The sequence below is a fragment of the Sphaerodactylus townsendi genome, linkage group LG04 (genome assembly GCF_021028975.2).
Source record: "Sphaerodactylus townsendi isolate TG3544 linkage group LG04, MPM_Stown_v2.3, whole genome shotgun sequence".
Classification (NCBI taxonomy): domain Eukaryota; kingdom Metazoa; phylum Chordata; class Lepidosauria; order Squamata; family Sphaerodactylidae; genus Sphaerodactylus; species Sphaerodactylus townsendi.
This window is the reverse complement of record NC_059428.1, coordinates 80,708,368-80,734,425: the sequence shown is the minus strand read 5'-3', so window position 1 is coordinate 80,734,425 and position 26,058 is coordinate 80,708,368. Positions and strand designations below refer to the sequence as shown.

The following is a 26,058-nucleotide window of genomic DNA, read 5'->3' as shown; positions in this document are numbered from 1 at the left end:
TTTTAACTGTGTAAGTTTACATGTTCCACAAAAACCCATGGGACTTACTTCCAACAAGTATGCTTATTGCTGTACTCTTACTGTTTTAATTCCCCATTCTACACCACAAAGCCAGAGGCCATTTCTTTACAATACTCTTATAAATCATAATGAGCTAGGGTGGTCATGTTTTGAAATGCAAATTCTCAGGTCTGATTCTTACAGTGGCTCAAATATAACTTAAAGAACATACAACTTCAGAGTATTACCACCCTGAAATATTGTTTTCAGTCATATAGCTGAAACAAATCCTAGCTAATGAAAAATGCATATGCAAAATTAGGGAAAGTAAAATATTCATGGTGGGAGTAGGTCTAATTCAGAAAGCAGTCATCCAGTGATGAAGTGATTAATTACTGCTTCTATAGATTATTTATTGAAGAAATGCAGGTTTTCTCTTAATGAAACTCTCCCAACTCCCACAACCCTAGTTATTTGGAAATAACAGTGTATCCTCTAATCAAACAGTTTTACAGGAATCTCTGAAAAATATCGGGAATTCATCACATTCTTTCCTCTATAGGCAGATTTAGATTTTTTATAACAGAAATTTAGCTTCTTTGTCATTTCATTTTTAACAGTCATCAGAAAGATAAGAGAGCAGGCAAGGAGCAAATGCAGTTATAAATCTGACTCTAACAAAGGCCGGGAGAAAGTGCCATTTTTACATAGCTTGACACTCTCTGTTTAAAAAGACCAGCCACAAAAGGATGTAATCCTAATTGCCTATTTTAATGCAGCAGGCACAATTAATGCTTTTCAATGCAAATGTTCCCAGTACAGACAAGAATCAAACAGCTGAAATGGATTAGGCTATTGTTAAAATCCTAGTAAGACTACAAAGCATTGATTCTATTACATCCTAACAAGCCGAAGAACCCTAGGGTGACAGATAAATGCATCCTTTGTCTTTTTACTTACCAACCGAGGCAGAGGGCATGTGTGTTCTATCTCCTCCATGGTTTCTGATAGAAGCTCATTAGAAAGGGATTTTGGGATACCTGTTTCTGACTCAGCATTAGCAGCGAGCACTGGCATGGCCAGTAAATGCTTCTTGCAGCGATACTCTCCCTTCTGTTCTCTTCCTAGTCAGATAATGTTTTCCTTTCTCATGTAATTCTCTCCCCGTTCCCTCCCCCCTTCCCTTCTTTTCCTTCCCTAGAAAAATTAAAGGTTTTTCTTTCAAGGAGAAGCCAAGAGGCAAGGCCTCAGTTTATCACTATAACAACCAGCTAGCAAAAGAACAGTTGTTACAGGATACAGTATTCTGATTTGCATGATGGCTTCTGGTTGGCTACTGTCATCATAGTACCACTTTAACTGAGCTATGTGTTATATACTGGGAGGCGGGATGATATGAATGCCACCAGAACATACTGTTTTTCTTATCAGGTACTGTATAGTTTCACAAAACACATCGCTGAACTGGACAAATCTCCTTCCCAAAATCATGATTAACTGTTATAAAAGTATGTTACATTGCGTAACATTTCCAATCTCATAGGAGATTACTAGTTGATTACACTGAAGATGGAATTAATCTATAAACTCTATTATTCTGTTTTTTCATGGAACATGATATACATTACTCTTCCTTGCTCTTGAATAAAAGACACATGTATTGTTCATACATACATACTTACTTTCTAGATATAAATGACTATATAAAGAAATGTTTAGGACTTCACACCTTCCAATTTTTGGCACTAATCAGCAAAGAAACTACCACAGATTACTGCCTCTTATTCATTGCAAGAAGTGACCATTTATTCCTACTCTTGGGTAAAGAAAGAAAAGATTAGGAATAAATGGAAAATTCTTGCAATGGAGGAAAGCAAGTAGTAAGATCCCACAAAGACTGGCATAGAGGCTGGGGCTATTTGAGTTGTTATAAATTATATGAAACTGAGGTGAACACTGCAGTGGCCAAGTTTGCAGATGGCACAAAATTATTCACAAAGGTGAAAACCAGATCAACCTGAAGAGTTCCAGGAAGATCTCCATAAATTCGGTGAATGGGCAACAGTGTGGAAAATGGAATTCAGTGCTGGTGGGTGATGTACAACTTATGCAATGCAACTTATCGCTGAAATCAGCCTCCATCCCTGAAGACTGGAAGTTGGCCAATGTCACACCAATCTTTAAGAAAGGATCTGGGGGGATCCAGAAAATTACAGGCCAGTCAGTTTGACATCTGTTCCTGGTAAATTAGTAGAATCTATTATTAGAGATAAAATTATTAAACATGTAGAAAAGCAAGACCTGCTGAGGAAGAGTCAGCATGGCTTTTGCAGAGGCAAGGCCTGCCTTACAAACTTTCTAGAGTTCTTTGAGGGTGTAAACAGGCATGTGGATAAGGGGAAACCAGTGGACATTGTCTACTTGGATTTCCAAAAGGCTTTTGACAAAGTTCCTCACCAAAGACTATTGAGAAAACTCAGCAATCAAGGAATAAGAGGGGAAGTCCTCCTATGGATTAAAAACTGGTTGAGAAACAAGAAGCAAATGGTGGGTGTAAATGGGAAGTTCTCACGATGGAGAGATGTAGGGAGTGGTGTCCCCCAAGGATCCGTTTTGGGACCAGTGCTCTTTAACCTATTCATAAATCACCTGGAAGTAAGGGTGGTTAGCATGGATGGCCAAGTTTGTGGATGATACCAAATTATGTAACGTGGTGAGAACTGCAAAGGATTGCGAGGAGCTCCTTTCAGACCTTGATAAATTAGGTGAGTGCGCTAAGAAACGGCAAATGCAGTTCAATGTAGCAAAATGTAAAGTGATGCACATAGGGACAAAAATATCCAAACTTCACATACACACTACAGGGGTCAGTGCTATCAGTCACAGACCAGGAAAGGGATTTAGGCGTCTTAGTTGATAGTTCCATGGGAATGTCAACTCAGTTCATGGCAGCGGTGAAAAAGGCAAACTCTATGCTGGGGATAATTAGGAAAGGAATTGACAATAAAACTGCAAAGATTGTCATGCCTTTATATAAAGCAGTGGTGCGACAGCATTTGGAGTACTGTGTTTAGTTCTGGTCGCCACATCTCAAAAAGGATATCAAAGAGATAGAAAAAGTGCAGAGAAGGGCAACGAGGATGATTGGGGGATTGGAGCACCTTCCTTATGAGGAGAGGCTACAGCGTTTGGGACTCTTTAGTTTGGAGAGGAGACATATGATTGAAGTCTATAAAATTATGCATGGGGTAGAAAATGTTGACAGAGAGAAAATTTTCTCTCTTTCTCACAATACTAAAACCAGGGAGCATACATTGAAAATGCTAGAGGGAAGAATTAGGACTAATAAAAGGAAACATTTCTTCATGCAACGTATGATTGGAAAATGCTGCCTCAGGAGGTGGTGATGGCCACTAACCTGGATAGCTTTAAAAGAGGCTTGGACAGATTTATGGAGGAGAAGTCGATCTATGGCTACCAATCTTGATCCTCTTTGATCTGAGATTGCAAATGCCTTAGCAGACCAGGTGCTCGGGAGCAGCAGCAGCAGCAGAAGGCCATTGCTTTCACATCCTGCATGTGAGTTCCCAAAGGCATCTGGTGGGCTACTGCGAGTAGCAGAGCGCTGGACTAGATGGACTCTGGTCTGATCCAGCAGGCTCTTTCTTATGTTCTTACATTGGATCAAAAAAATCCTGACTTTGAAATATATGCTAATAGGATGTGAAATTACTGAGACTAAGAAGGAAGGAGACGTTGAGGTTGTAAAGGATATATGTGTAAACTGCCAGTTGACTTATAATGACCTCACAAAGGGCTTTCAAGTCAAGAGAGAAGCAGATGTGGTTTGCTATTGCCTTTGCCTGCCTCTGCAGTGTTTTCCTTGGTGATCTCCCTTCCAAATACCAACCCTGCTTTGCTTCCAAGATCTGATGAGATTGGGCTACAACATGCCACCTTCCCTTCCCTTGTGGAGAATAGTTTAATGACAAAATAATTCAGTTTTAATGCAGTGTTAAGTGTTCTGTCAAATTTTCATACATGTGTTGTACATTCAAAACCTTCTGTGTTCTGGTGCTCAAAGGACATAATCATTTATGTGTTTTAAGTAAGAACATTAACCTTTGATTGAGAGAAAATGCTATTCTTTCACACTGGCCACCCTGCTTGCACTGGCCACATTTGGCAGCTCCTGGTTTCTACACCCTTATTGGCTGAAGCACCCTTTCATCTTGCTAGTCACAGTTACTCCACCTGCTGCATTTAGCTCCACCTTCAGATATGCATTCCTGTCTTGACTGTGCAGTTTTGCTAAATATTTGCCTCACAGCTCTTGTTTGTGCCCTAATTATTTATTTTTAGTTCTCAATAACAAAAAAAATTACTAAAATGTTTTTTAATTCAAAGGACTTGATACTAACATGTGTGACTCTATAGGTATGGAATCTGAACTTTGATCTGGACGTGTATTCTGGGCAAGATTGATACATGGCAAATATGTCTGTGAACAAACTGTGTCAACTGAAGTGCCTTTCCTTTCTTATGTTTCTGACATTTTCTTATACTTGCTGTCTCATTGTTATTTACCTTTGTGTTAATCCAAGATATGCAGTACCCCAAGTAGTACACATATCCGGGTATGTGGATAGTCTTACAGACATTGGCCGTTTCCGCACGGGTGGAAAATGACGGCCTGGAGACGGTAAAAACGCCATCTCCAGGCTGCCATTCGCCCCCGCGCCGCCCGGCTGGCCCACAGCCGGCGTATTCCGAGAACGCTAAGAAGCGTTCTTTTTGGAATACGAGCGAACGGCAGCGGCTTCACGGCGCCTCCCCGACCCAGCACTCACCTTGTCCCTGGGCCTCCGGCGCGTCGCTGAGGCCTGGGGACATGCATACTTGCCCGCGCTCCGGGCAGCGAAGCTGGCGCGGGGCGAAGCGTCCCCAGGCCTCGGCTGTTCGCCGAGGCCCAGGAATGCTGAGCCATCTTGGTAGCCCGGCGCTCAATGGCGCGGCTGCCCTTCTCTTCCCAGGACGTCCGTTAAGCGGTCCCAAGCGTCTTGAATTATTTGCTTGAAGTGCCGACCCAGCCGTTTCCGCTGCCATGCGGAAACGGCCATTGTTTTTGATCATTCTTTGTTTTTACCTTGTATTACATGACTAACATGGCTGATAATTTAAAATAGTCAATACTGACAATCTGCCTAACAATGCTTTTGCAGCAGCAAAGCACAAAGACCATGAAGTTTTACTTAAGGACTTTACAGAAAGAGAGATTGGCAAGTATGAGGAGCACAGTAGTCTAGCACTAATATGTGAACTGTATCAGATGAATATAAAAGTAACAGCAGTGACTACACAAATATAATGCTGATAACATTAGCTATCTGTGCTAGAATGTTCCCTTCTTCTATTGCCTCTTAGAATTTATTTATGAGGATATTTATATCCTGCTTTTTCCCTTAACGGGAAGCCAAAGTGGGTTCACAAAACTTCTTTTCTCTATTTCATCTTCACAACAATACTGTGAAGCTGGCTAGACAGGGAGAAGGATGATTGGCTGCTAGCACTGGAGAAAGTAGCCATGGAAGCTGCTTTCGCATCAAAAATGTAAAACCTTTTTAGTGAAAACAAAAGCTAAAATCAGCTGTAGCAGAAGCATGACTCATGACTATTTTTTACAAATAAGTACTTTTCTTTAAATGTCACTTCAGACAAAGAACAGGCCACAGTGGAACAGAGGATTGGTTCTGAAAAAGAGGAGGTGGGTGAGAGAAGTGTATGGGCATGTAAAGTGCAGGAGAATATGAGTCTGGGGTATCTAAGAGGTAACAAAAAAGATTTGAACAAAATTAAATAAATGGAAAAATCACCATCAATCTTGAACTGCCTCTTTTCTTTCCACATTAAGGTTGTGCTTCTATGCAAACCTACTTTAAAGTAAAAAACAGCACAGACTCACTTGCATATGCAGGTTGTTGCTCACGGGGAGCTGGGGAAGGGAAGTCAGTGGCTGAACTGGCCACATGTTGCCTTGTGGGCAAAAGGTTAAGGAGACCAGTTTGGAGAGCAGGTGAAGCATCAGCTGTGCAGGAACGGGCCCAGAATGAGCATCAAAAGGAGAGCTTGCACAGCTCTTGGCCTTTCCTGTCACTCCCTCTGTCACTCGTTTTCCCACCCACCCTCTCTCTGCTTAAAGCTCATGTTAATTGTTTTGCTGGTAATGTCTGTATTGTTAAAATGAGGTATTTGTATCCCTTGTAGCAGCTTGGTGGATTGGGCATGGGGATCGAGCCTCTTGGGCAAGGTGATGCCTGCCTACCTCCCTGTCAGGGGGTCCCATAAGGGGCCTTGAGGATTGTGGGAGGCCACTAAGCCAGAAGCGTTCAATATTATCACACCACCATGATGTTCAATAATATTGTTCCAGCAGCGCTGATCATCCAGAGCCCAATGCTGGTCATTAGGTCTCTGCTTCCTGGACATCCACAAGACTGGTAAATATAATCTTTGATATCCCATTCCTTCTCTCTCTATATCCAAAACCTGTCTTTCACTTCTAAATTACATCCTAGAAAACCTTGTATGTGTCTGTTTTTATCCCAGTAATTGAGTGATTGTAAGTGAGATTTTGTTTTATTCTAGTTATTTTCCCAATAAAACCATTGAAAAGGAAATTTATTTTCTCTGCTGGTTTCTTATAGTATATATAGTGATCAAGTTACGCAACGCTCCTCACTGACACTAAGTGACCTTGTGCTCTACAGCTAATTTCCCCAACCAAAGAGTGTCGTTGCATCCCACCATTTTGGGTAACAGCTGTACCTTTACTCCATTGATGCCGTATTATTAAACAAGTTGTGGCCAGCATTTTTACCAACAAATGGTTGGGTGTTTCTGTTTTAATGCTGGTAGACCTTCCCTGCTTGCATGTCTCGAGTGGCAATCACATTTAATTGTGTGCAAACTTTCACAGGTTTGAGCTGCCTGTGGCCTTTAAGGACTGTTCATGCATTCAAGGGCTATCCAGGTGATGCTTTTTCATTTAGTCATTGTCCAGCTGTCATCTATGTTTTTGCCTGGGACCAAGCTGCTACTTCTGCTGCAAGGAAATCACATTTCCCTCATAATAAAAATAATATTCTGTTGTTGAGAATATTACCCCCACCCCCGGTCAACCCCAATTGTAACCTTATTATCATAACAAGAAAAAGATGATATGGCAGGAGAATGGCAGTTAACAGTGTTCAAACCACTTTATATGAATTGCCCTTGGACTGGGATGGGGTGAGCAGTAGAACTCTGTGGCTTTTGCATCAGCCAGAGAGTCAAGGTCCACTGGTAAACTGTCTACTCCTCTACTAAGAGGAACAGCAAGACAAGGGGAAGACCAGTCTGGCCCCAGTTATTGGCCACCGAATGAGTCACTACAGGAAGAATGCTCATCCATCCTCATCAGAATCAGGTGAGCTCCAACTGTCAATTATCCTAGGGGACTGAAGTGAAGTGAATGACAATCTGGCTGTGGCCCAGCTAGAAGTCCAATAGTCATTGCAATTTCTGTATATTGTTTTAATGTGTTGAAAGTCACTGTGGAGACCATTTGATAGAAAAGCGGACTATAAATCTTTAAAATAAATACATTACCTGGTTTTAATAATTCAAACAGTTCTATAAAATAAGATTTTATTATTCCCATATTTGAGGGAATATTTTTCTTTTTAATATCAGTTCAGTGTTCTCTCTGTCTAGCATGTCTCTCTTCTGATGAAACAAAACAGAAAATGCCATGTAATATTATGGGGGGATGGGTATTAGGCTGCTGGTACATCAGTAAAGGGATGGAGTATAGCATGGCATGGCCTGATCTTGTCAGATCTTAGAAGCCAAGCAGGGCCGGTACTTGGAAGGTAGAAAGGCAATGGCAAACTCCGTAGGCCTTTTTGTGATTGTGTTCTGGGTTCCATTAATAGGAAAAGTTGAATTTTAGGATAGATATACATCACAAGTTTCCAAATTGATGTTTTAGCTCCCCACATTTGGGGGAGCTAGAGTACAGAGTTTTGAAGGAGGACTTTGATATAGTGGGCATTACAGAGACATGGTGGAATGGGGAGAATCAGTGGGATGCTGTTATACCAGGCTACAGGCTCTATAGGAAGGATAGGACAGGGCGCATTGGGGGTGGAGTTGCCCTTTACATCAAAGAGAGCATAGTATCACATAAAATAGACAATGCAAGGGGAGCTGGTTCCCCTACAGAATCACTGTGGATATCAATACCAGGTGTGAAGGACATTTTAATATTAGGAATATATTATCGTCCCCCAGACCAAAGTGCACAAGAGGATTCTGAGATGGAAAAAGAAATTAGAGAGGCCAACAAAAACAAAAATGTAGTGGTAATGGGTGCTTTTAACTATCCCCATACATAAACTGGAAAAAATGCATGTTCAGGTCATAGTAAGGAGAGAGCATTCCTGGATATGCTAAAATGACTGTGGCTTAAGAGCAGATGGTTGTGTGGGAAAACCAACCAGGGAGAGGTGATCCTAGATTTAATTCTATGTGGGACTCCAGGACCTGGTGCAGGAAGTCCAGTGTTGTTGAGCCGATAGGGAATTTCTTGTTTCTAATGCTGTCAGATTCAGGTATCTCAGCATGCTAACAAGTGACAACTACTAATGTAGTTACATTAAGCTTCTTCAGAAAGGTACTACTCTCAAAGATGAGGGGGATAGTCTTGGGAAGCTGAAAGGGAAAATCAAAGAAGAGAGTCAAAACTGTCCAGGATGCTTGGAGGTTATTTAAAAACACAGTAATAAAAGCTCAGCTGGAATGTGTTCCACAGGTTAGAAAAGGCAGCACCCAGTCCAAAAAGAAAGCCACTCATGGTTAACAAGAGAGGTTGAGGAAATTATCAAGAAAAAAAAGAAAATGTCTTTTTTTAGAAAATGGAAGTCCAGTTTGACTGATGAAAGAATAAGAGAGAGGGAACAGCTAAAATGGTGGCAAAAGAGAAGCCAAGTTAGCTGTAAAGGGGAGGCAAAAAAAAGGATTATGAGGAACGCGATGGCTGCGAACATCAAGACCTCAGCAACAAACAGTTCTTCAAGTTTACATCAAAAGCAGGGAAGCCAGCAAGGGAAGCGGTAGGCCAGCTTAGATGACAAAGGGAACAAAGGGGTGTGCTAAAAGATGGCAGGAGATTTGCAGAGAAGCTGAATGAATTCTTTGCATCTGTCTTCACTTAAGAGGAGGTGGAGGAACATTCCTGCACCTGGAACCAAGAAGCTTCTGTGAGGAGGCTGAATCCAGAGGGAACTTGCGTAAAGATAGTGTGGTAGACAAGGAAAGAAGTTCTGGCAGCCATTGATAAAACTAAATGTCGTTACCAAATCCCCTGGCCCAGATTGCATTCACTCCAAGAGTTCTTAAAGAGCTCAAGCATGAAATTGCTGATCTTCTCACTTTAATATGCAACTCATCCCTGAAATCAGGCTCCATCCCTGAAGACTGGAAGATGGCCAATGTCACACCAATCTTTAAGAAAGGATCTAGGGGGGACCAGGGAAATTACAGGCCAGTCAGTTTGACATCTGTTCCTGGTAAATTAGTAGAATCTATCATTAAAGATAAAATTATAAAGCATGTAGAAAAAGCAAGACCTGCTGAGAAAGGAGTCCAGCATGAAAACTTTTGCAGAGAGCAAATCACAATGTCTTGGCAAACTTACTAGAGTTCTTTGAGGGTGTAAACAGGCATTTGGACAGGGGTGAACCGTAGGACATTGGTTCTACTTGGATTTCCAAAGTTGCTTTTGACAAAGTTCCTCACCAGAGAGACTGTTGAGAGAAAAACTCAGCAATGAAGGAATAAGAGGGAAGTCCTCCCTATGGATTAAAAACTTGGTTGAGAAACAGGAAACAAAGAGTGGGTGTAAATGGGAAGTTCTCACAATGGAGAGATGTAAGGTGTTGTCCCCAAGGATCTTGTTTTGGGACCAGTGCTCTTTAACCTATTCATAAAATGACCTGGACAGAGTAGGGGGGTGGGTAAGCGTGGTGGCCAAGTTTTCTGCAGGATGATACCAAATTAAGTGTAGGGTGGTGAGAACCATAAAGGATTACGGCTGAAGAGCTCCAAAGCGGACTCCTTATGATAAAATTAGGTGAGAGTGGGCTCAGAAATGGCAAATGCAGTTCCAATGTAGCAAAATGTAGAGTGATGCACAATAGGGGCAAAAAATCCAAACTTCACATACTGCAGCTTTACAGGGGTCAGTGCTATCAGTCACAGACCAGGGAAAGGGATTTAGGGCGCCTTAGCTGATAGTCTCCATGGGAAATGCTTCAACTCAATGCATGGCAGCTGTAAAAAAAAGGCAAACTCTATGCTGGGGATAGTGGGAAAGGGGTGAGAATAAAACCGCCAAAGATTGTCATGCCCTTATACTCTAAAACTTTTGCAGTGAGTGCGCACCGCGACTTGGAGTACTGTCCAGTCCAGTTCTGGTCGCCCGCATCTCAAAAAGGATATTGAGGGAGATAGAAAAAAGTGCAGAGAAGAACTAGCGAGGATGATTGGGGATTGGAGCACCTTCCCTATGAGGAGAGGAGCTGCAGCGTTTGGGACTCTTTGGATTTGGAGAGGAAGCGGCTGAGGGGGGGGATATGATTGAAGTCTACAAGAATTATGCATGGGGTGAGAAATGTTGACAGAGAGATTTTTCTCTCTTTCTCACAATACACTAGAACCAGGGGCATTCATTGAAAATGCTGGGGAAGAATTAGGACTAATAAAAGGGAAAACACTTCCATGCAACGTGTGATTGGTGTTTGGACATATGCTACCACAGGAGGTGGTGATGGCCACTAACCTGGATAGCTTTAAAGGGGCTTGGACAGATTTATGGAGAGAGAAGTCGATTTATGGCTACTCAATCTTGATCCTCCTTGATCTGAGATTGCAAAATGCCTTAACAGACCAGGTGAAATTGGAACAACAGCCGCAGAAGACCATTGCGTTCACATCCTACATGTGAGCTCCCAAAGGCACCTGGTGGGCCACTGTGAGTAGCAGAATGCTGGACTAGATGGACTTTGGTCTGATCCAGCTGGCTTGTTCTTATGTTCTTATGTTCTTAGCTATCCCAAGATACCCATCCTTTTGAATTGACTAAACTGCAATGTTAAGCAGAGGTACACCCTTAGAAGCCAACTGACTTCAATCGACATAGAAGGGTGTAACTCAGTATAGGAATTCAATGTTATATACTTCACTACCAAGGTACTCCTCTTCTGTGATAATGTAGCAGTTTATTACTGAGGCTGGAGATATTCCTACTGACAGAGACAGTGACATTTACGAACATTCAAGACTATGCAGATCTTATGCCCTATCAGCCGTTCTCCATAGGAGTCCAAGAATGAATGACAGACAATATCACAATGAATGAAAAGCACTAATCAGCAGTAATACGTTACTGACCCTTTAGTGCTAGACATGGATTCTTTCTGTTTTGTTGGCCACATTTAATTATATGTAAATTTCAGTTGGCCACAGTTAACTATATGTTAACTATATGTAAATCTGGTCCAAAACTTTATAATTTACTCCTAGATAACAGAAGCTGAAATGTTCTACTTATGATTTTTGAGCATTCCAGTGGAGTTCACTTACTTGCACAAGTTTCCACTTCTGTGAACCAGCCTAGGCCCCACAACATAAGTAGTGTAGTACAGGTATTATAAATACATGCTTACACATGACAAGCCTAAATGACATGACATTATTACATTTGCTTTTGCTATCCTAATCACATAGATAATTTGTGCCAAGTGATTTTTGTAAAAGAATTTGTGCCAAGTGACTTTTGTAAAACATAGCACTTTTTAAATAGAGAGTGGTAGATTCTTATTATGCTGATAGGAACAATAATTTTTCTACCAAGTTTTATATGTATACATTATTGCTTTTCTCTATTTATCTATCTGGAGGTTGACCACCATGGCATGACTGGGTGGAAGAGACATTTACCTGCTTTAGAAAATTCAGCATCACTTATTGTTAATTATATTAATAAAGATACACACAGAGATTAATAAAGATACACACAAATCTTTACGCAACTACTAATGGGTGTTTAAATAGTCCTAAATAAAATGTATAGTTTTAGAAGTAATTATCTGATTTTAGAATGGCATCATAACTTGCAGGGAAAATATATATGATGTTACAGTTAGCAGAGCAAACACTAAAAAAGCACTCACCTTTCGCTGATATTTGTAGGGGTGTGTATCTGGACACCTCTCTTCTATCTTGTGTTTCTGCCGGCCAACCATTCTTGCAAAATGGCTTTTCTTTCACTCTGTTCCCTGCAGTTTTCATTTATGAACTGAACGTATTTAAAGTTCCTATGAGTCACCTCATCAAATTTCAGTTTTTTTCTTACCTCAGAGGGCAAAGGTTGCTCCAAGCTGTTCTTTGTACTGCTCAACAAAGTTTAAAGATCATGTCAGCATAACCTGATAAGATTACTGACAGAGACAATGACATTTACATTCAAGACTATGCAGATCTTATGCCATATCAGCGGTTCTCCATAGGAGTCCAGGAATGCAACAGGATGACTCAAATTTGCCTGCCCGTATTCCCATTCTCAAGCCCGTACACATTCATATGCCCACCAAAAGGGAGGTCAATCCACCGGAATAATACATCAAGGAAAAACTAGCATTACCCTGCAAGGTTACTTGTGAATGAAAGCTTACTTGTGAATGAAAGCAATAAGAAACAATTAGGTTTTTTTGAGCAAACAATTGTTAGGATAATGGTAAAAAGGCAATTGTTTAAACGGCACTGCTGCTGTGGTTTGAAGAAATGACTGTGTTAACTGGCATACTGGCTTAAATTCTCGTGTTGACTGAATTACAAATTATTTTGGCCAGAACAGTTTAGTATGTATGGTTCAAACCTCTGGTTTCTTATTTTTCCACATTTAAATATTTGGAATCTTTGCACAGAAAACTGATCCTATGGAAAAAGAAGAAGAAGAAGAGTTTGGATTTATATCCTCCCTTTATCTCCTATAGGAGACTCAAAGGGGTTTACAATCTCCTTGCCCTTTCCCCCTCACAACAAACCACCTGGTGGGTGGGAGCTGAAGCCGAACTCCGAAAAGAAGCTGTGACTAGCCCAAGGTCACCCAGCTGGTGTGTGTGGGAGTGCACAGGCTAATCTGAATTCCCCAACTCAAGCGGCAGAGCTGGGAATCAAACCCGGTTCCTCCAGATAAGAGTGCACCTGCTCTTAGCCACTACGCCACTGCTGCTCCTTGGAACTGTGTCGGTTAAGAAGTTAGGATTGCCAACCCAACTGGAAAACTCCCAAAATTACAACTGATCTCCAGACAATATCAGTCACTTATTTCGAACATTTATTCAACTTCTTCTGGGGAAAAAATGGCAATTTTGGTTGGTGGACTGGAATGGCAGTATATCCTACCGAGATCCTCCCTCCTAAACCCTACTCTTCCAGGCTCCCACCCCTCAAATCTCTCAAGATGTTGAACCCAAAGCTGTCAACCCTATCAGAAATAGGTTCCACAAGTGTTGCAGCATCACAGAATTACTTACCACATTTAAAGAGACAGCTCTAAGCATACTCAACAGGAAATTATCCAAAACTCAGTGAGACTAGTCAGAAGTATTGGACTTTCCAACAGTCAGTGCAATTCAGTAGAAAAGTCACAGAATCATAGAAACATACAGCTGGAAGAGACTACAAGGGTCATCTAGTCCTAGCCCCTGCTATGCAGGAATACACAATCAAGGCACTCCTGACAGATAGCCATCCAGCCTCTGTTGAAAAACTGCCTAAGAAGGAGTCTCCACCATACTCTGGGGCAGTATATTCCACTGTTGAACAGCCCTTACTGTCGGCAAGTTCTTCCTAAAGTTTAAGTGGAATCTCTTTTCCTGTACCTTGAATCCATTATTCCTTGTATTAGTCTCTGGAGCAGCAGAAAACAAGCTTGCTCCATCTTCAACATGACATCCCTTCAAATATTTTAACATGGCTATCATGTCACCCTTTAACCTTCTCTAGGCTAAACATACCTAGCTCCCTAAGCCGCTCCTCATGGGGTATGGAATCTAGATCTTTCACCATTTTGGTTGCTGTCCTCTGGATCCATTCCGACTTGTCAATATCCTTCTTGAATTGTGGTGTCCAGACTGGGACACAGTACTCCAGGTGAGGTCTGACCAATGCAGAATAGAGTGATACTATTACATCCCTTGATCTAGACACTGTACTTCTATAGATGCAGCCCAGAATTAGATTGGCTTTCTGGACTACTGCAGCACACTGCTGACGCATGTTCAGTTTGTGGTCTACTAAGACTCCTGTAGTCGTACCCACGAGGTCCCAGGGAAGAGACGACATGCGGAGATTTCATCTGGTGGAGAGAGCCAGCAAGCAGGAAGTGCGGGATCCCGTGATCCTGGCACCTCTGCCGTGCGCGCGCCCCTCACACCTTTTATTAGGGTTTCAATGGGGGTGCTGTAAAGGGGGGTGGGGCGGAGGCAGGAGAAACGAAGGAGGCGAAGGCGAGGAGATCATCATGTGATACATGATCTCCTTCCAGACTACTACGATGCTTGAGGAGGAAGCATCCATGTCTGGGTCTAATCTTACCACAGGGGCAGGAGCCTTTGTGTCCCTTGTATAGGACACCCTGGTAGCCCTTAGTCAGGCAGTTCATGACCATGACTCATAGGGCTGGCGAGGGTTGGGGGGGAAGCGTGATGTCGCCCTGAAGGCCGTGCCCGACACCCGGCATGCCTGGCGCTCCTTCTATGGTTCTGCAGGGTCCTTGGGCTCACCCCTACATCTCCCCGTTTCTTATATTTTAGGAAGGAGGCCAAATCAGTTGGGGGCAGACAGGGGGATGCTTGCCTCCCCAAGGGACTTACTCAGCCTGGCTGAGCTGTTTGTGCAACATGAGGACCCTGAAGGATTTCATTAAGTAGGGGAAAGTCAAGGGGTTCCTTCCAAATGTTACAGGCAAAGGCAGATACACACTGAACAAGGCAAGATCCAACGACAAAGCATACAATCAGACCAATGAAAGGAATTGTACAATAGTGCCAACCATCCCCAACAGCCAGCCGAAGCTCCAAAGGGCTGACCACCAGTGAGGCAACTATGCATGCATTATTTCAGATTAGATACAACATCTTGCCCAACTCACGAACTTTATGCCATATGAATCAAATGGGAATTATCAGAGAGATTAAAACAACTACATATTATGTACATTCTCACAACCTTGGTGATGCTGAGTAATAACAAATAATCAATAGCGGCACGATTATCTAAAATTAAGCAGCCGAAGTTCTTGTTGCTTTCGGAGGCCAGGAGAGCATCCAGAAGCGGTGGAGGTGGAGATTAATGGACACTTAAAGGGCACAGAGCCAGCCGGCCAATATGGTCTTAGCGTTATAGGTACTTGAGTCCGGGGACTCCCACCAAGGGAGGTCAGCTTGAGGAAGCGATGCACTTCGGCTTCGGAAAGAGCGACCGGCAGGAAGGAGTCGAGGGAAAGAGCGAACAGCGGCGGCGTTTGGAGCTCCTGGGAGGTGGAGCACTGAGGCAGGAGACTGATGCTGCAAGGCGGCTAAGGCAACAAAAGAGTTCGGCAGAAAGGCAAGCAGGAATGTAGTTGAAGGTTCTCTCCCATGCAAGTCCAGAACCAGCCTTTAGGAGGAGGATGTTCCCCATATATGGGGGGAATGTGCCTCAACATGAGTGCAGTTCCAGTTGGCCGAGCCAGTTGACTGGGCTCCGGGCCAGTTCCCTGTCCCGCCACATTAGCAATGTAGGCGCAGAGTGTTGGACTTCGTGGTTGGCGACGGTTTTGCAGGTGATGAGAAGCCAGCGGAGAGGGTTTGAACAACGGGTCCCCAATCCCAGTTACTCATGGAGTACGGATGGGCCGAAGCGTTCATGAAAGGGCTCAGAGCCCCGACTCTTCCAGAAATCTCAAGGGGGAGCATTGCAGACAGGGGAGTAGGCAGGAGCTTAGCAAGCTTCCCACTCCCGAGATACTGGCCCAGGCAGAAGGATGAGGCGTTGGCAGCGGCAGCGGAGCAGCTCCCAGATGTTGACTTGGTTGGTCTCCAAAGGGGGGTGACCGAGCGTCCACCCGGCAAGAGAGCAGCAGAGCAGGCAGATGATGGTGACTGCGGAGTTTGCAGTGATGATACGCAAAGAATGGCAGCGCAGAGACCCTCGCGGTGTCTTTCGGGGCAGCCTCCGCTGTCGCCAGCAGCTCGAGCCAACCCGGTCATTGCCTTGGCGTCTCCCCAGAGTCATCTGGGTCCCTCAAGCTGTTCTAGGCGCTGGCCCGGTAGTTCCCGTTGAGGTCAGCGAGGGCCCGGGATCTTCCAGGGAGATCCCGCTCCCATCTCTCAGGTTCGGGTTGGTTGGTGGTGCCATTCCATGGGTTGGCTGGACGCTTATGGCCGAAAGCTGGAATCCACTGAGGGACCTGCAGGAGAGGGATTGAAGCATACCCCCCTTCCCCAGGTTATGAAGGGGCCAGGCCCACGCCAAGCTTAGTCTTGGCTCCAGGTGGGAGTGGAGCCTGAGAGCAGGTTCAAGATTGTTCAATTTCGGTTCTGCTTGGGGGGGGCAGGAACCATGGAGGCCCCACCTGCTCCCCTTTCTTTAGTTTGTTTTGGCATGGGACAGGGGGGGGTTTACGAAAGGCAGGGGCAACTCCCATGTGGAGTTGGCTTCAAAGGCGTCATCCAGGGGCAGCGTTGAAGTTGGCGGCCCGAGCCCTAGAGAGAGAGAGTGGACCCCGTCAGGGGGGGAGTTATGGGTATGCATGTATCTAATTTGTAGGACAAAGGGACTTTGGGGAATTGCGTTCAGAGGAGGGAATCGTCAGAACAACAAGACAATCACACATTTGGGAGTTGGTCTTTGGGACAAAGGGCTGGGGAGGTTCCACCCTGGGGCAGATATACTTACATTGATACTTGAGGTTGAGGGCAGGCATGGCGTTCAGAATTTGGAATCCCGAATTTGAGTATCTTGAGAATGCCATGCCCTTGAAACCACTCCTTAAGGGAGCAGTTTAGGCTAAAAGGTGCTGAAATAAGATCAGAAAACAGGAGAAAACAATATGGGTATCTAGAAGTGATGATGGTACTCTAAGCCATGATCACTCGAGGCATGAAACCGGTTTGTGAGTGAATTGAGCCCCCAGTCGCGGCCAGCATCTTCCTTGCTTTTAGCCTGGGGCCCTGTCCACTGGCTTGGTGCTGCAGAGGTACCAGGGCGGGCCCAGATTTTTTATCCAGGGGAGGGCCAGTCAGCCAATGGTGGCCCTCCCGCCTTTGCTAGTTGAAAAAATAGAGACAAAGTGAGAGAAAGAAAGAGGGGTGTTGTTCCCAGAGGCCGGGAGGGGCTCTGGGATTGGAGGTAGGAAACACAGTCAAAGCCGAGGGGTGGGGATCTCAACGTGGCCAGCTGCTATCTGTTCTTCTTCTGGGTAGTGGCCATGGTGGGAGAGGACTTATCCGTCCCAGACCAGAGTCGTCTTTACCTGACTCATGAGATCCCTTCCCCACAAGTTAACATGGATGTGTCCAAAGCGATGGGAAGTAGGGACTGTGCCAGGCTGTCGCTCAAGCCCCTGGACCCTGCTGGACACCGTGGCCGAGGCCGAGGTGCTTCGTCTCGTGGTCTGCTTCCCCCACCCCAAATCTTGGCAGCGGGCAAGCCTACGGTGAAGTCCACTGAGAATCGAGCCCACTTGGCTTAACTCTGATAGACAGTTGCATTCGGCGCCCAGTGTCCCACAAGTCCCGTGAATGGACACCCCTTCTATAGTGAGAGCTCCAGGTATGGGCGGGAGGCTGTCGATAGGCGTTTCTACCGCGCCCGCTACTGTAGTGCAGGCTGTGCCTGGATGGCAGTCCGGGCTGCATTAGCCTTTATTGAATCGGCAGGCAGCATGTAGGGCAGGAAGGGATCGGCTGTGCGTAGCTGGTTCCACTGGGCAACTCCCCTGCGGGATGTTTGTCCACTCCCTGAATGTGAGCGGCTCCTTGGTGTGTGGAGTCCAATGACTCCCAGAACAGCGAACAGTCCCTGCTCAGCCGGTGGCGAGGCTTTGGGCAAGAGATCCAACCCGGCTTGACACTCTGGGGGGGGGGGATGGGATACGCTGTACTGAGTGGGAGACAACGAGGATCTCATTGGTTACTGCAAACTAGAGGGGAAAGGAGGCTGGGTGCAGGAGGGAGATACCGCTGGGAGGAGGTGGCTTGGAGTTCGGGCCTTGGTTCTCGGGGCTGATTTGAAGTATTCTCCTCCCTTGGTCCCTGGAGGCTGGGGAAATTTGGCCCAGGTAAGAGTTTCAGCGGGCACTTTTCGCTTCTCCAGTGGAAGCCTTCCCGGCATCGGGGGCATTTGGTCGGGGAGCTTCCCTGGGGGCCTTGCGTCTCCCAGGGGAGAACCCCCCCCCCTCCGCTCCCGAGAGGGTTGTAAGCCCCCCCCACCAGGCGACCTACAATCCCTCCGGAAATGTCCCTGCTTGCACTTGGATTGAACCACTTTCGTCTTGGGAGCTGTCCCGGGTGGTGGAGAGGGGCTGCGGACTAGGAGGGCATGGCAACCTGATGGGCGGAAGATCCGATATCCTGGCAAGCCTTACTTAAGCATGTCGGCCAGCTTCGGGGTTCTTCCCCTAAGCCCGTGATCGCCCTGAGGCACTCAGCGGAGGCGTTCTCTTTGTGAGCCGCATGAGGAGCCTTGCGTGTTGGGCTGCGTCGTTGTCCGACTTGCCTCTGCAGAACCCCTCCCTGGAGCCTGTTCAGGAATTCAAGCGTGATAAAGGCTCCTGGGGCTTCTGCCGAGAGCGTTGGAAAAGCTCTGGAGTTGGCGCTGTCCGACTGGCCGGGCACTCTTACAAGCGCATGCTTGTAGAGAGCAGTCAGAGAGCAACCTTAAGGGTGGCCTCAGGCGGAACGATCTATGCATGTCGGGGAAGGGTGAAGTAGCCTTAAGCAGCCATAGAGCTGCAGCCCGGCGGTATAGGCACCGCCATGAGGCTGCTCCTCTGCTTATGCACTTGTTGGTGGTGTTCGCTTTCCCCAAACAACAAATTGCGCAGGAGGTTCAAGAGCATGTGAAAAGTGGTTTTCCAGTCCTCCGGAACCATTATGTGATTCCATATGCCGGCTTCCAACATGCCTCTCACATAGGGGCTGAGTGATCCCCACGTCCCGTATTGTGCCTTCGCGGAGCTCGAGTGTGAAGCGTTACTTAGCCTATGGGGGCAATACTCAATGGATGGCGCCGTCCTCCCCGCGTGGGTCCAGTGTAGTTGGGCTGGGCAGGCAGCGAGGAGGTCGGCATCGTCTTCCGTCAGGTTTCCTTCCTCTGCAGATGCGTGGGTAATGCGGCTCTGCGCAGTTTTCTGAAAGGCTTCAGCATCATTACGTGGCATTGGCCCGGAGGTGCGGTGGCTTCAGAAGCGGGAGGAGGAAGTGGAGCAGAAGGCGGAGGCGAAAGAAGGAAGCTGACCTGGCCAGCGAAACCTGGCGGAGAGTTTGAATGAGGAGGAAACCGAATTGAAAGCGGGGAGGTAGGACGAGGCGTCCTGTTTGAGTGGATAGAGAAAATTCCGGGCTTGGGGAATTGTAGGTGAAAGATCAAAGGAGGGAGATCCATGGCCAAAGGAACACCATGGACCTGCACAGGCTGATGGCGACATAACTTACTGTCTCCACGTCAGTATGGCGACATCGGCGCGCGAGGGCTCTCTGTGCAGAGTGCGCCCAATGCTTTCCCAGTCCTTAAGATTGAATGTCCCCCTTTCTGGGTACCATGGACATTGCCTATCAATCTCCTCTCAACCAATTCGGCGCAGCTCCCACTCTCTTTCACGGAGACCCTGCCCAGCGTTTACGCTAAGCGCTTTCGGATTACGCTAACGTGCTTGTCAAAAGCCGTGCTTTTACAAGCGCCCATGCTTACTGGTGGTTCGATCAGAAGAGAGAGTGTCAGAGAACGCAGATCCCTGGATGCGCCGATCCAGCGGACGATCGGTACCAAGAAGCCCTTTCCCAGGCGACGGTAAAGTCCTGCAGCGGAGGTTAGAGGAGATTTCCGGGTTTTAGAAGGCACCAGCTTGTAGTTAGCGTACCCACGAGGGTCCCCAGGGGAAAGAGGCGACACGCGGAGATTTCATCATCTGGTGGAGAGAGCCAGCAAGCAGGAAGTGCGGGATCCCGTGATCCCTGGCAACTCTGCCGTGCGCTCGCCCCTCACGCACCTTTTATTAGAGGTTTCAATGGGAAGTGTAAAGGGGTCGAGGCGAGGCGGCGGAGAATGGGAGGTTGGGAGGTTGGGAGAGCGGGAGATCATCTTGTGATGCATGATCTCATCGGGCTGCTACGTGCGGGAGGAAGCATCCATGTCTGGGTCTAATCTTCACCTGAGGGCAGGAGCCTTTGTGTCCCTTTGTATGGGACACCTGGTGACCGCGAGTCAGGCAGTTCATGACCCGTGACTCATGGGGGGAGCGGGGGTTGGGGGGAAGCTGATGTGCGACCGGAAGGCCGTAGCCTGCACCGGCATGCCTGGCGCTCCTTCTACGGTTCTGCCGGGTCCGCGGGCTCACCCCTACAACTCCCAGATCCCTTTCACATGTACGGTTGTCAAGCCAGGTGTCACCCATCTTATATCTGTATATTTCATTTTTTCTGCCTAAGTTTAGTCTCTTACATTTATCTCTGCTGAAATTCAGTTTTGGCCCGCCTTTCTAATCTGTCCAAGCCATTTTAAATTCTGACCCTTTGACACACACCGGTTTTATGCCTAATAAAGGTTTTGGATTGGATTCTGACCCTGTCCTCTGGGATATTAGCTACCCATCCTAATTTGATGCCATCTGCAAATTTGATTAGCATGCCCTCTATTCCATTACCAAAGTCATTGATAAAAATATTGAATAGCACTTGGCCCAGGACAGAACCTTGCGGAACTCCACTAGTCACTTCTCTCCAGGATGAAGATGAGTCATTGATGAGTACCCTTTGGGTTTGGTCAGTCAACCAATTACAAATCCATCTAACAGTAGCATTGTCACTCTAGCTCATATTTTTCTAGCTTGTTTGCAAGAATGTCTTAAGGACACTTGTCAAAACGCTTTACTGAAGTTCAGATATGCTACATCCACAGCACTCTGCATACCAAACATCACTCTATCACGAAAGAAAGAAAGAAAGATTGATTGATTGATTGACTGATTGATTAGTCTGGCATACTGACTTTTAGTAATCACGGTGTTCCCTTCTAAGTGTTTATAGACTGTCTGTTTAATGATCTGCTCTAGAATCTTTCCTGGTATTGATGTCAGGTGGTAATTGTTTGGGCCCTTTTTTTCTTTTTTGAAGATGGAGACATTAACTGTCCTCCAGTTTGCTGGGACTTCTCCAGTTCTCCATGGATTCTCAAACATTATTGAAAGGTTCTGAGATTACTTCTGCCAATTCTTTTAACATTCAAGGATGCCGTTTATCAGGTCCTGGAGATATGAATTCATTTAAAGTAACCATGTATTACCTCTTTATTCATTATTTGCTGAATTTCCCCTCCTGCATCTTCTGTTCCATTTCTACCTGATTGAGCACTGTTTTCCTTTTGAGAAAAGATCGAGCTAAAGAAGGTGTTGTGTAGTTCTGCCTTTTCTGTCACCTGTTAGCATTTTGCCTTCTTCTCTACACAGGGGCTCTACTGTATACTTTTTCTTGCTTTTGCTACGGACAAAACCCCCAAAAAGTCTTTTAAAATGTTCTGAACCTTTCCAGCAAGTCTGAGCTTGTTCTGCATTGTACCTTCTCTGACTTTATTCATATACATCCTGGCTATTTGTTTGAATTCCTATTTACATTTCCCCCCTTTTCAATTTTTTTGTACATGTCCCTTTTAAATCTTAGATTAGTTGAAAGGTCTTTAGACATCCAAACTTGTTTCCTTAGACACTTTCCATTTTTTCTCCTCACTAGAATGGTTTGAAATAGTACTTTCAAGATCTCATCTTTAAGAAATTCCCATCCATCATGCATTTCCTTCTCTTTTAGTATACTTAATGATGATGAGGTCATCATTGTTGGTTAAGAGCAGATCTAAAATAGCCAATCCCCTTGTTGCCTCTTTCACCTTCTGGACCATTAAATTATTTGCAAAGCAAGTAAGGATTTTGTTGGACCTTACAGTCTTTGAGTTTGACCCCCAACAAATATTAGGATAATTGAAATCTTCCATTACAACTACTTCTCTCTTTTCGGAAACTTTGGTCATCTGTTCCAGGAAAACATCATCCAACTCTTCAGTCAGGCTTATAGACCCCCACAACAAGATCACTGTTTCTCTCCCCTTTAATTTTTGCTCAGATGCTTTCAACCTGGCTTGAAGGATTTAAGTTATGGACCTACTCACAGGTATTATAATCCCTGATGTATAATGCTATTCTTCCTCCTTTCCTGGTTGGTATATTTGTCTGAAATAGGTTATACCTCTCAATTGTTACATTCCAATCATGATACTCATATCATCAGGTTTCAGTGATACCTATTATATCATATTTGCTTTGCCGTGTTAAGAGTTCGAGTTAGTCTTGTTTATTTTTGATGTTCTTAACATTAGAGTAGAGACATCTAAGGTCATGGTTCATTCTCCCTAGTTGAATAAGGGCTTTTCCCCCCTCCCGCTGTTGGGGTCTTGAATATTTACTCAGTTCCCTCCATAATCTTTGGACTATTATCTCTAACACTTGATGAACTCCTGCCCACTTGAATACTGTCTCTCTCCCCCACATAACTCAGTTGAAAGCCTGTCTGATCAACTTTGTGACTTTCCCACGCAAAATGTTCCTATCTACAGCCATGAGATGCAATCCATCCCTTGCCAGCACTCCATCTTCATGAAACTGCAGACCATAATCCAAGAAGCCTCAGTGGTCCTGGAGGCACTACCTGCAAAGCCAGTTGTTCACCTTCACTATTCTTTCCCTCGGCTATGTCCTTCAACTGGGAGTAGAGATGAAATTATAATCTGTGCATTCATATCTTTCAGCTTCTTTCCCGGAGCCTCAAAATTCCTTGTGATGTCTTGAAAACTACATCTTGCAGTGTCATTTGTTCCCACGTGGATCAAAAGAAAGGGATAACAGTCATTGGAGTTGACAGGTCTTTTCAAACTCTCTGTGATATCATAGATTTTTGCCCCACCACACCTCTCAAGATATCTTGTCAGGCCTGCAAATCACTTCTTCTGTTCCCCTGAGCAGGGAGTTTCCTACCATCACTTGTCTTCTCTGGAGTTAACATGGACCATTCAATGGGTTGAACCTTCTGTCACTTGCTCATTCTCCAAGGACTGACTGTTGCTCATGTGCCCGTTCCTTAATCTCACTGACAAAGGAAAGAACTTCAAATTGATTCTGTAGCAAAATGCTTCATAGTCCTTCTACTTCTATGTGTCACATTCCTCCAAATGCCCACATACTCTGCTTGAGAGCTGTCCTTCAGAGAACTCCCCAGTGTGTTATCCACCCAGTACCATCTGCTCCACTCTGTCCAGGAAACCCTAATTCTTCCTAATGTGCTGAAGAGGAAATACTTGGACTTCAAGCTTCTGGACCTTCTCTTGGAGAGAAACCAACTTGCACTTACTGCAGGTATAGCTACCCACATCCTCTGGTGAAAAAAGTTGCTGCAGGTGACTGCAGCAACTCCCTGACCATCTATATTAAATAGTCTTAAAGAGTAATCTTAAATAGGCCTTCTTTTTAAAAAGTCTCCCACTAAACTTTTTGCATCGTGCACTTGCACTTGATACCTTGCATGTTATATATTTTGTCCCCTGACTGTATGCATAATGGCAAAGGAGAGATCAAGGTTTTCTCTTTTTTCAAAATGTAGTATTTCTCATGTGGTATTTCATGACCCTGATTCAGCTTGTTCACATTAACAAAAAATATGATGGTTAGTGACTGTGAGTAGGGAAGTCATATAGGGCCACTCACAAACAAGTATTTTTGCACACTGAGGGAGCTCGCTGGGGATGTAGAATATTATTTTGCAAATGAAGAGAGACTCCCCCCTCAACTAGCCTGATGTAGTCTAAGTATGCTCATAAACCATTTGGACGAACACAATATTGAGGCAATTCATCAATGGATTTGCAGGGAAGGGAAAGAAAATATAAAGGGAAGGTATAACCTGTTAAGCTTTGAGAGTTGCTAACTTGTCACATGAAGCATTTTGGAGATGAATGAGATGGAACCCAAATTTGCTGAAATTTAAAACCAGCTGAAATCCATTTAAGTTATTACAAAGTCCACATATTTATGAATAAGTCTCTTTGAAAATAGTATTTTGTTCTTGGGAGCAATGGAACACCAGGTTACGACTAAATAAAGCCCCATCACTTTCCATGGGGTATGTATTGCCTGTCATCTTTCTCAAGTTTACTCAGAAGTAAATTCCACTTAGTTCAAAAGTACTTAGTATCTGTAATCCTACTCACAAGTATGTTCAGACGCTTTTCAGTGAAGTATCTGGAGAACAGTAGCCTTAAATCATGACTGATTTTAGTTGTACTGGGGCCATGTACTCTACAATCCATTGCACAATGAGGCGCAATGGAAAATGTCCACAAGTAATCGATGTTTTTTTTTTACTTCAGTAAGTTGCAGATGCCAAAAGTCCCCGTTTCTTATATAAAGAACTTTCTACTAAATTACACCCCTTACAAATAATGCCAATCTTTGTGTATTCTCCGCTACAGATTTACCACGTGAAAATCCCACAATCCCCCGCCCTTGCCTCTGACGTCGCACTCGACACGAAGGAAAGTAAACAGCAGAAACGTTGCGTGGTTTGCCGTCCTAGCCGCGCGCACGTTTTCCCGTCTCTCCTCCCAGTGACAACCTTGCCGTGCAGCGCAGCCACTCTGACTCTTTCTTCCTCGACCCTGGAGCGGAATAGGAAGGACGGAACCGCCGCTGCGCCTTCTGATTGGCTGTTCGTTTAGCCAGGGCGCTTAGGTCGCGTTTCTCGCGCCAGTTTCAGGCGCTTTGGCGGGAACGCCGCGAGAAGGTGAAGTCGACTACCGGGTGAAAGAAGGTAGTGGCCGCAGCATGGATAAGAGTGACCCCCCGCGCGATGGGACCGGTGATAGATGCCTTGGAGGTGAGAGAGCGGGCATTGGAAGGGGCATCTGGAGGATACATTGCTGCGTAGAGATGGGGTGCTGTTTGGAAACTAAATGGTGGGGCTTCCAGCAATGGCATCGGGTGGAGGGAAGCCTTGGAGACTGTAGTTTCACTTACAGGCCGAGCACAGGTAGATCCCTCGAGAAAAGCACTCTTAGTTTCGCTTACAGGCCGAGCACAGGTAGATCCCTCGAGAAAAGCACTCTGTTTGGCTTTAGGTTGAGCTCACTCGCGAACTGGGAGGGTTGTTTAGACGAGCCAGGAGTCTCGAGTGGTGAAGAACGATTGGAAAAGGTTCGCTGGATGACTTCGTAGGCATGAGTAGATGGTAGCTAATAATTTTCTGTTAAGTAGCATCAGTTGTGCATTTGTTCTTTGTATCCTAGTCAGAAAAAAGGTTACCAAACTCTTAAAAACATGGTGCTAATGCTATAACTACAGAACTTAATTTCAGATCGACATAAAACAGTTGGATAGATAGTTAAATCGTTTCAAGGATTTTTTTCTGCATTTGGAAAGTCATTTCTTGGTAAGGTGGTACAACAAAGGATATAGCAGTTCTTGATCGTGTTGATGACTTTCTTGGAAGAAGTTATTGGTTGATTCTGCCTTAAACCAGTTACACATTTAACATATTTTAATAGGAAATTCACAGTGCAATTCTAAAGAGAGCTACCTTCTTCTGATTCAATTGAAGTCATCATTTCTAGAAATGTATAACTGCTGAAGATTGCACTATTAATGACTGATAATTG

The 26,058-nt window shown here is 45.0% G+C and overlaps 2 protein-coding genes across 6 annotated transcripts in view; one reads left to right on the top strand and one right to left on the bottom strand.

The window, feature by feature from the left end:
- The window catches only part of PCYT1B (phosphate cytidylyltransferase 1B, choline), a 65,499-nt gene extending 40,629 nt beyond the window's left edge, over window positions 1–24,870 (bottom strand). For 3 of the 4 annotated variants that reach the window (XM_048494486.1, XM_048494488.1, XM_048494489.1), the window contains exon 1: window positions 961–1,251. In XM_048494486.1, coding sequence (XP_048350443.1) covers window positions 961–1,077 — 117 coding nt within the window. In that variant the 5' untranslated portion in view covers window positions 1,078–1,251. Of the gene's footprint in view, window positions 1–960; window positions 1,252–24,615 lie in introns of those variants that run through there. The other variant, XM_048494487.1, reaches the window with a different exon arrangement.
- A 204-nt stretch (window positions 24,871–25,074) lies between these two features.
- The window catches only part of POLA1 (DNA polymerase alpha 1, catalytic subunit), a 226,278-nt gene continuing 225,294 nt past the window's right edge, over window positions 25,075–26,058 (top strand). The window contains exon 1 of one of the 2 annotated variants that reach the window (XM_048493187.1): window positions 25,075–25,280. In XM_048493187.1, coding sequence (XP_048349144.1) covers window positions 25,229–25,280 — 52 coding nt within the window. In that variant the 5' untranslated portion in view covers window positions 25,075–25,228. The remainder of the gene's footprint in view (window positions 25,281–26,058) is intronic. The other variant, XM_048493186.1, reaches the window with a different exon arrangement.